This window comes from Myotis lucifugus, unplaced genomic scaffold, assembly GCF_000147115.1.
Source record: "Myotis lucifugus unplaced genomic scaffold, Myoluc2.0 scaffold_213, whole genome shotgun sequence".
NCBI classification, from domain to species: Eukaryota; Metazoa; Chordata; class Mammalia; order Chiroptera; family Vespertilionidae; genus Myotis; species Myotis lucifugus.
Window position 1 is genome coordinate 630,402 of NW_005871261.1, and position 12,271 is coordinate 642,672.

Genomic DNA, 12,271 nt, shown 5'->3' on the forward strand with positions numbered 1-12,271 from the left:
TCTCTTGGTTTTTATCATGCCATCCCCAGTATTAGGAATATGAGACCAAAATGCCTTCCGTGCACCCTACTGACTGGTATGTAATGAATCAAAAGTATACATTAAGCAAGCCCTAGCCGCAGCCGCTGCCTCTGCTCTCATCCCTCCCACCTGTGAGAGTCCACGACTCTTTCACTCCTTCACATGCAAGACGAAGCTCTCTCGACTTCCACTTCCAATTTTACTTCTCCTGAAATTTCTCCCATCTCTCGAAAGTCTGTCTGAACACTCGTGAAGGGACTCGTGAAAACAACCAGGTTACACGACAGCGTAATCACCACTCACCTCTGTGTCACTCAACAGAACAGTGGGATGTATTAGTGACTTCGACTGGCACACAACTAGGCTTCAGTAATTATATCCATATTCCAGGCAAATTGTTATATATTTTGTGTTCTGGGGACATATGTTATGGCTAAAGCCCAAACTGTGGCTAATCTTAATATTAGAGCCAGATAAATCTGTTTCGAATCCATAACATCTAACATTTGCCAGAGTAGATTTGTTCATCAACTGGGCTTAAAGAGGTATAATTCACACATGTGCAGTATTACTAAATGCTGAAATTTAATGATTTAAATATACCAGCAACCATTGCAAAGCAGTTGTTACAGCAGCATTTAACATTAGCCAGAACCTCCCTGGCTAATGTTACATTTATACCAAGAGAATGAGGGAAGTTTGGCATCCCCTAGGGGTGGGGTCACAACTCCCTCAACTTTCACAGTATGGTACTTGCTAGAGCAACTCAGTGCACGGCTAGTAGAGGCCCCTGTTTTTCCCTGAGAAAACCTACGAAAGACTGACTGGACCTAATAAGGGAAAAAACAAAACCAAACCTTTGGAGGTTTGGGAGACATCTTCTCTTACAGTGTTTAGTTTGGGGATCTTACTCTGCTTGGTACACATGGCACCACGTATTTCTCCTGGCTGTGCCTTCCCAGACATGGACGTAGACCGGAGTTAGGAGAAGATGCAGTTAAACACAAAAGAAGAAAGATCCTCCTTAGACCACCGATAATCAATGCGTTAGACAGAGTAGAAAAAGGAATAAAAATTATTTTAATCACATTAAAAAGCCAAATCAAACAGGAATAGTTATGGTGCTTATAAGATCCCCGCTCGGCAGCTGATGCTCTTCTGTTCGCGAGTCCAGCACCCCAGGGCCAGGCACACAGGGTGGGGCAAGAGTAGGTCTGCAGTTGTGAGTACGTGAAACAGTTTATTGTTGTACTTTATTAATTATTGTATTATTTTCCATTCGAACAACTGTAAACCAACTTTTGCCCACCCTGTATATCAAATCCCACTACGATGTCTGGATTTTGCACCGAATTCCGGGCTTGGGGCTTTTCCTCCAAAAAACTCACTGATCTGAAGTGACTGAAAGTGAGATAGGGTATCTTTTCCACGATTCCGAGAATCTAAAGTGGGCTGGTAGACTCTCTCCTCAGCAGTCTTCAGTCAGCGAAGTTCCTTTCGGGTGGTTCTGTAGGAACTGGAGACCAAGGAGCCTGAGCTGGACCTGAACCTGGAGTGCCACCAAGGCTTCCGTTCCGCATCTTCAAAGAAAAGCCACTGGAAACCATGGAAACAGGAACAGAGGGTGCCCCTCAATGCTCAGGCATCCTCCTGAGCTTCCCGTTCTTGAGGAAGCGGGTCAGTATGTCAATCTTCCACTCTGACGTCCCCCCTGCTATCAGAAATGCTGGGGGGCGTGTTCTCTCCCTTGGTCCAAGCTTAGTGTTCAGACCCCCGCCTGTGGCGGGTTTATAAGCTGCCAATGTTGGGGAAGCTCTTCAGTTTCTCAGGAAAGTCGTCTTTGTACAGGACAGGGTCGGCTCGGTGCTCCACCACCTTGAGAGGCATCGTCCCAAAGACAGAAGCAAACTTGTTGATGCACTCAGACCTGTGGGGTTCGGGCAGCAGGAGGGCAGGTGAGCAGATGAGAGGGATGGGGGTGGGGGGAAAAGAGAAAATATTCAAGAGGCTGAGAGACGATAGCAAAATACATAATATTCAACATCCACAGAAGAAATCCAAGGAGGCCCAGCCTGCTCCCAGGTTCGAAAGAGGTTGGAGGGGTGTGGATACAGTGATGTGGCTGTGCTCTGACTATCAGCTCCGAAGAGAAAGTGAGCAGGGAATGCTGTCTGGAGGGCCTGCAGAGGTCAGACTATCTCTTCCCCTCCCCCTACATTCCAGTCATTCTTCCAGATCAGCACCAGCAGGCCTCAAACCAAGGTGGATTAGCTGCCAGCAATCTTAACCCCGTCTCTGCCAGCTAAAGAGAAGGCAACCAGTGGAGAGGAAAAAGCCACTCGGATCGCTGAAGTTTAACAGGCAGAGAGGAGCAACAGAAGGCAAAAGAAGCTAATGGGAACAGTGAACCTCAATTTCAAACAATAAACACTTTACTCATTCAACCAACACTGGCCGAAGGCTCTAAGTGGCAATCTCTGGGAATTACCAGTCAACTTCCACAAGCTGAAGTTCCCACAGAACAGCTTCCACGATGGGAGCCACAGCCATGTGAGCACCAGCGGCCCACAGCCCACTGGGTGACAGGACAGCCCAGCCCTGGAGGAGGGGAGTCAATTTCCTCATCACCCCCACCCCCCAGCCTGGAGAGCAACCTCCTAGGAGGTGAGTGGGTCAGGCAGGCTGGCGGGGAAAAGGTTCTGGCCCATCAGGCCAACTGAGTGTGACAGCTGGCAATGAGGACACTTCAGCCTCAGACCAGGGGGAATAACAAGCCTGTAAAACCGCTTTTGAAGTTGAGGGGAGCTCCAAGATGGATTTCAGAAAGGTCAACATGCTCTCTCCTCAGTTAGGCCCCTGGCACCTGGGAGCTACAACAAGAACAAACTAATCAGAGGCAGGACCATTACAAGAATGGGCTAAATTTCAGGACACAGACTAGAAGTCTCTTCTGTCCTCAGAGGTACTGTCAGATTTATTTCTAAGTATTTTAATCAATAAGTTTTTATTGGAGCACTCTGAGCTTTAGGAAGAAATCAATTAATAAAGAAGCCCGTCCTTATCAATTCTTTTCACTTGGTCATTATGTTTCTAGAAAAATGTGTTACTACTACATTTGAGCTCTTCTAACTAATAACATCACCGTGTCCACCAGCACCACAAATCAACAAACAATACTTACTGTGTTAAGAGTGCTTTCAGCCCTAACCGGTTTGGCTCGGTGGTAGAGCATCGGCCTGCGGACTGAAAGGTCCCAGGTTCAATTCCGGTCAGGGGCATGTACCTTGGTTGCCGGCACATCCCCAGTGGGAGGTGTGCAGGAGGCAGCTGATCGATGCTTCTAACTCTCTATCCCTCTCCCTTCCTCTCTGTAAAATATCAATAAAATATTAAAAAAAAAAAAGAGTGCTTTCATATAGCCCAGCTGGCATGGCTCAGTGGTTGAGCATCAACCTATGAACCAGGAGGTCACAGTTCAATTCCCGGTCAGGGCACATGCCCAGGTTGTAGGGGGGCATGCAGGAGGCAGCCAATCAATGATTCTCTCTCATCAATGATGTTTCTATCTCTCTCTCCCTCCACTCCCTTCCTCTCTGGAATCAATCAATATATATGTATGTGTGTGTGTGTGTGTGTGTGTGTGTACATATATATATATATATATATATATATATTTTTTTTTTTTTTTTTAAGAGTGCTTTCATGTAGTAGTAACCCATTTCATCCTCACAACAACCCTATAGGGCAGGTCCTAATTTATCCCCAATTTCACATTGGGAAGGTTGGGACACAGAGAAGCTCAGTAACACGTCCAAACATCAAGTAACTAGTAAGAGGCAGGGCCAAAACCAGGCATTCTGGCTCCTAAAGCTAAAGTCTTAATGATGAAATGACACAAATTTATTTATTAACACAATTCTAGGGCCCAAGGGGAGGAGCTGGGAATGAATAACTGTTAAGCACCTATTACATGCCAAGTAATTTACATCCATGCTCTTACCGCTTCCTTAAAGTATTCCCCTTCTATGCACCCAAGAACAGGGCTTTCATAACTGCGTGATGCAGGTGAGACATTAGGACACAGTGCTTAAATAACTTGGCCACGGACCAAGAGCTGGAGTGGTGGGCGGGTTTCAAACCAGGCTTGCACTGGCAACAGAGCCTTCACTCTTCACCATCCTCAACCACAACTCGCAAGGAACGGAACTTCCCTTTTACTGGCAGTCTTTTAAGACTCAGGAGGCAGTCACAGGTTTCAAATTGAGGAGAAATTGGGCAAAAAGACTGAGCATTTTCAACAAAATGGTATGAAGCGAGCACTGGACAACAGCTTCCATCTCCTCAAATAACGGGGTCAAGGCAATGGCAAAGTCAATCTCTGCAAGGCCTTACTTGTGACAGTTCTGCCTGTAATTATGTACCGACTCTGCAGTTTCAGTTATTAGGCCTGTAGACTCTGGCTAGCAAAGCCCAGCGGTGCCATGATAGGTACCAGCGAGCATGTACTAAAGAAGAACCATGGCTCTTGGCAGAGCAGAGAGGCTACACGGCCCCCTGGGGAGCACTGAGGACAATGTCTCCTTTGTAACTAGATCTGCCAACAGGGCCCAGCCACTGGCAAGAGGCTACTGGGGCTCTGGCCAGCCTGACTTGCTGACAGCTGCCCCTGGCTAACTCAGGCTCCGTGTGTACTTCTTTCTCTCCACACAGCCTGCACTGGAGAAGTGGCAGGCCACTCTGAATGGTAAAGGTCCTGAACTCTCGCGCCAGGAACTGACAACGCTTCCTCCTTTCTTTTCAGGGCATCTGGTTTGGGGAACAGGTTAGGATGAACAGAAGCTTGGCTTACTACTGGTCGCCCCTCTGAGTTGTTCTGTCAGGTGTCCAGCTACCCCATCAGTAAGTGTTCCCTGGGTCAGTTTTCTAATTGGGTATAAACAGGCTAAGAACTGCCAATGTCTACCTCTAAAGTCTGGGAGCATCTGGTGGGTGGAGGTGGGGGGGGGGGGAGGGATAAAGGACTAATGGTGTTCTGTTTTCCTTTTAAACACATACAATTACCTAAACAACCAGGAGCCTTTAAGGACTAAATGCTGGGGAAATTGGGAAGGAAACGAATTCTGCCCGGCACTGTGCCACAAGCTTTCTTGTCTTATTATTTTATTTACCAGAATGTAATATGGTGTTTGGTACAAAGATGGTCAATAAATATTTGTTGAACCAATGAATGGACACTGTAATTTGATAGATATTAATACCCCATTATTTGATAGATATTAATATCCATTTTAGGAGGTGAAAGATGGAAGTTCAGATGAGGTAAGTCATTTTCCTTAAATCAGACAGCTAACAAGTGGCAAACTCATAATCTGAACAAAGATTGGCCTGAATCAAAATACTACGTTCTTTTCCTTAAATCAACACTGTCTGTCTGCCATACTGCCTTGACCTCTTTAAAGTGATTGGTCAAAATGAGCAGCTTAAAGAAGTAATAGCAGATCCTGGAAGAAATGGATCCTGGGTAGTGCAACTGAGATTTCTGATTCTAGAACCCAAAGATAGAATAAATAAGCTCACTGAACCACAAAACCCAACACAAGGTTCATAACTTGCAAAGTGGTTAATCCCTTTCACTATTGTGTGCAAAATGTGATTCTGCAAAGGGAACGATTACAAAAAATAAAACACCAATTAATACTCTACAGTACACCTCTTGGTTTACACAAGAGGCTTAAATCATGTCTTCTTCCCTCAATATCTAAGGACCTTATTTAATAATCTGGTGATCCAGTCTTTAATCCAAATACTTTTATTCCCAGTTTCTAACTGATTTCAAGACTGATTCCCTATCAAATTTCTCTATCAAGATTCACTAACCCTACTTCCTCACCACAGGCACACCCCCTTCGCCCTGGGGCCCCACCTCCCTATGGCATTATTTTTTTCAAAGTCACCAATGACCATTCATTTCAGAGGCCTTTTCACGGTCTGCATGGTCCCTGCTCCTCCCCTGCTTCTGAACTCTGCAGGTCCCGGTTCTCTCCTGGCCTCTCCAGTGGTCACTTCTCTGCTTTTGGTTATTCTTTCTTTCTCCTAAATGTCAGAATTTCTCAAGAGTCTGTCCTTGGCCTTTCTTCAGTCAGCTGCCACCTCTGGGCAGATGCCTTCAAATAGCTTTGTTTTAATCTTCTTTCTAGAGTTCTAGTTCCATATTTCCAACTGCCTGCCCCATATCTACACCTGCACACAGAGAGGACAAAAGGCCCCAAATCACATACCTTACTGCTCTCCAACTCCTCATTGATGATACAGTTAAAGGTACAACTGTTCACCCCATCCTCTCTGCTAATTAGTGTCTCCTCCTAACTGTATTAGTTACACTGTTAAGGTACTACCACTCTTCTGGACTGGAAATCTAGAAGTTATCTTTCTCAACTCCTTCTCCATAACCTTCTCATACCTATCCAGCTAGAAATAAGTTCGAGTATATCTTCCTTTGGGGGAGGGGTGAATCTCTTGCAATTTAATTCCTTCTTTGCTTTCCACACTCAATTTAGTTCAAGCCTTCTAACTGCTCTTTCTTCAATCTCTTTACTTCATTCCATCCTATGTACTACTTCCAAATTAATCTCAAAACAATACTTAGATCAAGCTACTCTCCTGTTGCACGTAAAGAACAAACTGGGAATATAGAAGAAAAAAAAGCTACCCCCCTGTTCAAAAACCTTCTATGGCTTACCAGAGCCTGGAGAAAAATGTCCAGGCTCCTTAATTGGGGATTCAAGGCAGTTTGGAACTAACAGGCCAGAACTTGATGCTCTAGCCAAAGTGAACTTCTTCCCCCTAGGTTAACTCCTAATTTTATTTCTTCTACAATTTGATTCAGGATCCAAATGAGTTCCACATGTTGCAATTGGCTGATTTAGTCTGTAGGTTACCCCTCCTCTTATTTTCCTCCAGCTATTCATTTGTTGAAGAAACTGAGTTGTTCATCCCGTCCCCACATGTGGACTTCGCTGACTGCATCCCATGGTGTCCTTTGATATGTTCATCTGTCCCTTGTATGTCTTGTCTATCAGTCGCTAAATTTGGAGTCTTCATCAGGTTTGATTTGGGGATAAGAATACTTCAGAGGTGAACATTTATCAGGAGACACAAAATGTGTAATTGTCATGTCTCTTTTTGTTGTTAGTAGCCATTGACAATCATTGCCTAGATCTATTACTTTTCCAGAGTTTGTATAACAGTGATATTCTAGTCCTATCTTTTTTTCCCTAATTAGCCGGACTTCTATAAAGACTAAAATCCCTTCATGAACTATTTGAATGCCTGAAGTACAGTTGATATTAGAATGAACTTAACTGTTGGCCAAATACACCTTGAACTTGCTGATGGGCACTTTTAATTACACAGTTCCCCTGCCTGGGATCTCCTCTTGCCTAGCGCATCATTGGTTGGGATCCTAGTGGTCTTTGAAGACTCACTTCAAATGCCATCTCTTTACAAAATTATTCCTAAAAATTGACCTAGCAAGATGTCACTTCTCTTTCCTCTGATCAATTAGAACTTTTTTTTTTTTTTTAAATCTCACTTGATATTTTTTCCATTGATTTTTGGAGAAAGTGGAAGGGAGAGAGAGTTGGGGAGAAAGAAAGTGAGAGAGAAGCATCAATTCGAAAGAGACACATCAACTGTTTGCCTCCTGCACACACCCCAACTGGGGATTGAACCTGCAACCTTCGGTGTGTGAGCCAATACTCTAACCACTGAACATACAGGCCAGGGCTCAATTATAATATTTTGAGCCTCCCTTATGTTACTTATTACATATAGTTTTGGATTAACTTTGGTGTGTGTGTTTGTGTGTGTGTGTGTGTGTGTGCGCGCGCGCGTGCACGCATTTGTTGTTGTTAATTGTAAAGTCTGATATAATCTGACTCAAGCCTAACAATATCTGGGAAGTTGCCTTTTCTATTTTCAAAAGCCTTTTTCTGATTGGAAGTCTTCACATACATCTCCCTTATTTACTTTCTTCAGTGTGTAGCAATAAGTACATCCAACTTAAATCTCTCTCACTGCATTTTAGGTTGCTTTACATTTGCAATGATCAATAGTTTCTCATTGCATTTTAAGTTGCTTTGCATTTGCAATGATCTCAGTGGTGCTAGAGGAGAGATGTTTAGCCTTAGTGCATGCTTCAAGGCCATTATCAGGTCAACTTTTCTCCCTACAATTCATTTCTTGGACCATATAATCCAACCACTTTAACTTAACCCAATCAACAACCAATTGCTTAATGCTATAAATTCTCCCAGACATAGAGAATAGTGGTAGGTTTAAAGAACAATTTCATGTACTCCAAATAGAACTATAGTTGGGGTATCTCTTCCAAATGAGCTATGACAGTTAATGTCACTGCCTTTGACAGTGTAATATTTATACCAGTGATAGATATTTCCAAAATCACAATAATGTATTAACAGTTGATAAAAGTCCTGTCATTTGGGTAAGATATTTATATAGGAAAGAGATAAATTATTTAGAGAGTAAGAGTAAGAAGAGTAAGGAGTAAAGAATTATATAGAAGAATCCAGTTCAACTGAAAAGAAACACTGCTCTGTACAGAAAAATCCTCCAGGCTTGAAGGATGCTAATATGGCTGACAGATTTCAGAAATGAATGCTGCAAGCAGAAGTGTGAGACCTGTGGAAACTTGAACTAGATATCTCCTTTTACTACTGCAGCATTCTCCGAGCGAATTTTGGTCCCTTGAAAACAGCGCTACTGGATGCCAGAGCCTGCTGTCTTACATAAGGAGCTGCCTTTTGGAAGAACTGGGTTTGATTCAAGAGATTCGAAGCTCGGGTACCTGTGGGTTACAAGTGAGAACTCCTAGGTTTACTGTAAGATTATAACGGTCTCCAGGGAAGACATGCATCTCCACTCCTTTTACATGCACCTACAAGGCCTGGTGTTACACTCCGCACAAAGGTGTGCTTGTTGAGGAGCTGCCTGCATGGAAATAAGGGAGTATTTCAGAGCTGCCCGCTGCCCTCTCTGTAATGCAGAGCTGTGCTTTCAGGGCTGTTCTTGGTAGGTGTTGTAGTAGTGTCAGCACAGGTAATGTGTCCCTGGTGGGTTTGGTTTAATTCTTTCTGATCAAACTTCTACTGTAACATGGAGATATTACCCTGAAAACAATCCAGTATTTCCTTAGAATTAACTACCTTCCACTCAAATGACTGTGGATGGTTAACTGCTTAGTCTAAATGGAGAATCTGGCTTCTGGAGCTTAAGGCCAGCAATATTTTTAAGACCCTTCCAGCCATTACAAATTGAGTAAGTAGCATTCCAAATTAATTCTTTGGGTGACCTGGGCTTGAACTAGCCCAACTCCCACAGTGCAAAAGGAGGTGACTATGGCTACCAGCTGCTGTCCTTATATTTCCAAAAAAGTCCCATAAACAGGCCCAAGGCAGGAAATGGGGATCAGAAGCCAGGGCAGACTTTTGGTAAGAGGCTCACTCACCTCTCCACCATGTGCGTCTGGTCCAGAGAAAGCCCGTCAATGGCTGTGCACTCTGGACACTTGAATTTCTTCCGCGGTGTCACCTACCAGAGGAACACAAAAATACCTGGCTGTCAGCACCCAGGACAATAAAACCATGCTGTGACACCACTCTGCATGCTTCTGTTCTGTAAGTGGAGATGCCTGTTCCCTCCATACACACACTCACACACCTCACCATTTCTCCATTCAATTTTGTCTGGCTCGGCCAACGGCAAACTCACAAGGGCCCAATAAAAAAGGCTTGGAGGGCTTTTGCCTTCTGTAGCTGGAAAGAAGTGGTGATGACAAGCTCCTTAATTCCTGTTTAATGACTGTTTTCTCACTGCCAAGGTCCTTGTATAAACACCATTTGTTCTTGCAGCCATAAGGGCGATGAAATACAGCTTCCCATAACTTTCACCGTAACCTTAGTTCCAACAGGCGCTCTTTCTCCTTCTTCCAGCTCATGGCAAATGCTTTGAGCCACACCAGGCTCTAGAAGATGCCAGGTTATTTTGCAATTCCCTTGAATCAGAAAAAAATAATCCAATGGTCCCTCAGCCTCTGAATCCTTTTCCCTGATTCTCCCCTACCCTCCCAAACCTTAAACTTCCAGTGCTTTTCTAGCACACTCAGGGGAAGCTACTATCCTAACCTAGTGAAGGTAAGTAAACAGCAGAGAGACTGAGGGGGGGAAGCTAGATGACTAACTAGGTCAGATTAAGAAGCATAGGACACCAGGAATTACTGTCCAGAGTAAGCAGGCACAGCCAAAACATCTTGTCAAAAAGCAGATTTGGAGATAAACTTCCTTTAAAATGAATTTCACAATTCACATTCTTTCACTTTCCTTGCAGTGAGCTGTCCATGGAGTTATTTAGAGAGCCGGGGGAGAGGATGAGGATGGCAGGGTTAGAGAGCACCAGTAGTGACTCTTCCCCTTTCCTTGGTCACTGTGGTTTAATTTGGCTTCTCTCATCAATTAATAGTATGAGGAGTCAGCCAGGAATGTCATACTATATTTCCAATATAAGCTTCCAGTATCGGAAGATTCCAGCATCAGGAATCTGGCCTAGAAGTAGTGCCCATTGTCATACACAGAATTCTGACCCAGAATGAAAGAAGGTTGAGATGACTCCACTTATATAAAAAAGTGTGTGCTCTCTACATATCTAGGGATCTAATTTGAGAAAAATCTACATTTTAAGAATAGATATCTATCCTCAGGGGATCATTAATATATTATAGGAAAGGTAATTTTTAACATCCGGTAATCAATATTTAAAAACATCGTTTAGGGCAACTATAGTTATAATTTACAAAGTGTACTATCTTTTCAATGTCTATATATATATATAAAAAAAGAATGGCTACCTTAAGATGTAAACTGTATCTTTTACCTAACAGAACTAGATTTCAAATCAGCTTTGAGATTAAAATTATTTTTTTAAAAAACATGATTTGTAGATGGACCATCACAGCCTTTACCTCTGATACTGAAGTTTAAAACCAGTAACCAAAGAAATTGCATAAAAAAAGAAAGTATGTTTAAATTACCAAAGCCTACCCTTCAATTTTACAAGGTGACAATGTTAATCATAGAATCTTAAAAAGTGAAAAGGGAGCTCCAAGTTCATCTAGTCCAATACTTCATTTCATCTAGTCCCATACTTCATCTAGTTATGAGAACGTCTCAGGCTCAGGGAAAAGAGACTTGCTCAGGATCATAGAGCAAGTCAGCGGCAGAGCTGGACCAGGATGCCTCCTACCTTGATGACAGCTTTCCCCGTGACATTAGCCACCAGGAAATTCATGGCAATGTCTTCACAGTTCATATGAGCGTCCACCCAGTTCTTGATGTCCCCAGGCATTTTGTAGGTATACAGGTAATTAAAATACTAGCAGGTGAAGAAACAAAAAGAAGAAACATTCAAATAACAGTTCCCTCCTGCTGATACATAAAGTACAACTCAGTCAAGGCACGGGGACAGCTTTCTCTCATAAGATTAATCACAAGGCTATATCCACAGGAAGGGCAAAGGAAGTATTAGAATGCTGTTGGCCAAGTGACCAAAATCTTTAATATTGTCACTCTTTTCAAAACATCCACTGAGAGCAGAGGAGAGGTACAAGGTGAAGCCCTTGCAGGATGCAGGCCCATTGGACTGATGAAGTGTTTTACAAATATTGTTCAGAGACACACTGTACATTCATCTTTATTAAATCTTTCCCTGGAGTCACAATGCCCAATCCTGTTTTCTCTATTCTTTCCATAGATTGCAAAGGGAAACAGAGATAAATTAAAGTGGGTTGACAATGCAAAGGTACATGCTTTTACAGTAAAACAAAAATGAGGCAATTCTGAAACCACCATAACCTACCTACATATGAAATAGTGTAGAAATTCACGTCCAAAAATAAAGTATATATAATCTACTACCACACACCTCCCAAATTATAAACCTTATTTATTATCTGTTGCTAAGAGCAAAAAACCTTTCTGCACCTAGAGCCCTGAAAACTACGAGGGCAGCAGCGCCAAGATAACGACAGCAATCAGTGCAGACACGGCCAAGCTACCGGAACTGCGCCGGCTAAACAGACCTTGCTCCTGCATCATGCCTTACGCCTCTGCTGACAGTGGACAGTTGTTACTATTTAACTAAACCATACACTTCCAGGGAACACTCTATTACCAAA

The 12,271-nt window shown here is 43.2% G+C and overlaps 1 protein-coding gene across 3 annotated transcripts in view; it reads right to left on the bottom strand.

The window, feature by feature from the left end:
- Nucleotides 1–1,078: 1,078 nt before the first annotated feature.
- EXT2 (exostosin glycosyltransferase 2) overlaps nt 1,079–12,271 on the bottom strand; it is a 120,247-nt gene continuing 109,054 nt past the window's right edge. For all 3 annotated transcript variants that reach the window (XM_006097909.3, XM_023761691.1, XM_023761692.1), the window contains 3 exons: nt 11,341–11,469; nt 9,551–9,633; nt 1,079–1,948 (listed from right to left, as the gene is read on the bottom strand). In XM_006097909.3, coding sequence (XP_006097971.1) covers nt 1,810–1,948; nt 9,551–9,633; nt 11,341–11,469 — 351 coding nt within the window. In that variant the 3' untranslated portion in view covers nt 1,079–1,809. The remainder of the gene's footprint in view (nt 1,949–9,550; nt 9,634–11,340; nt 11,470–12,271) is intronic.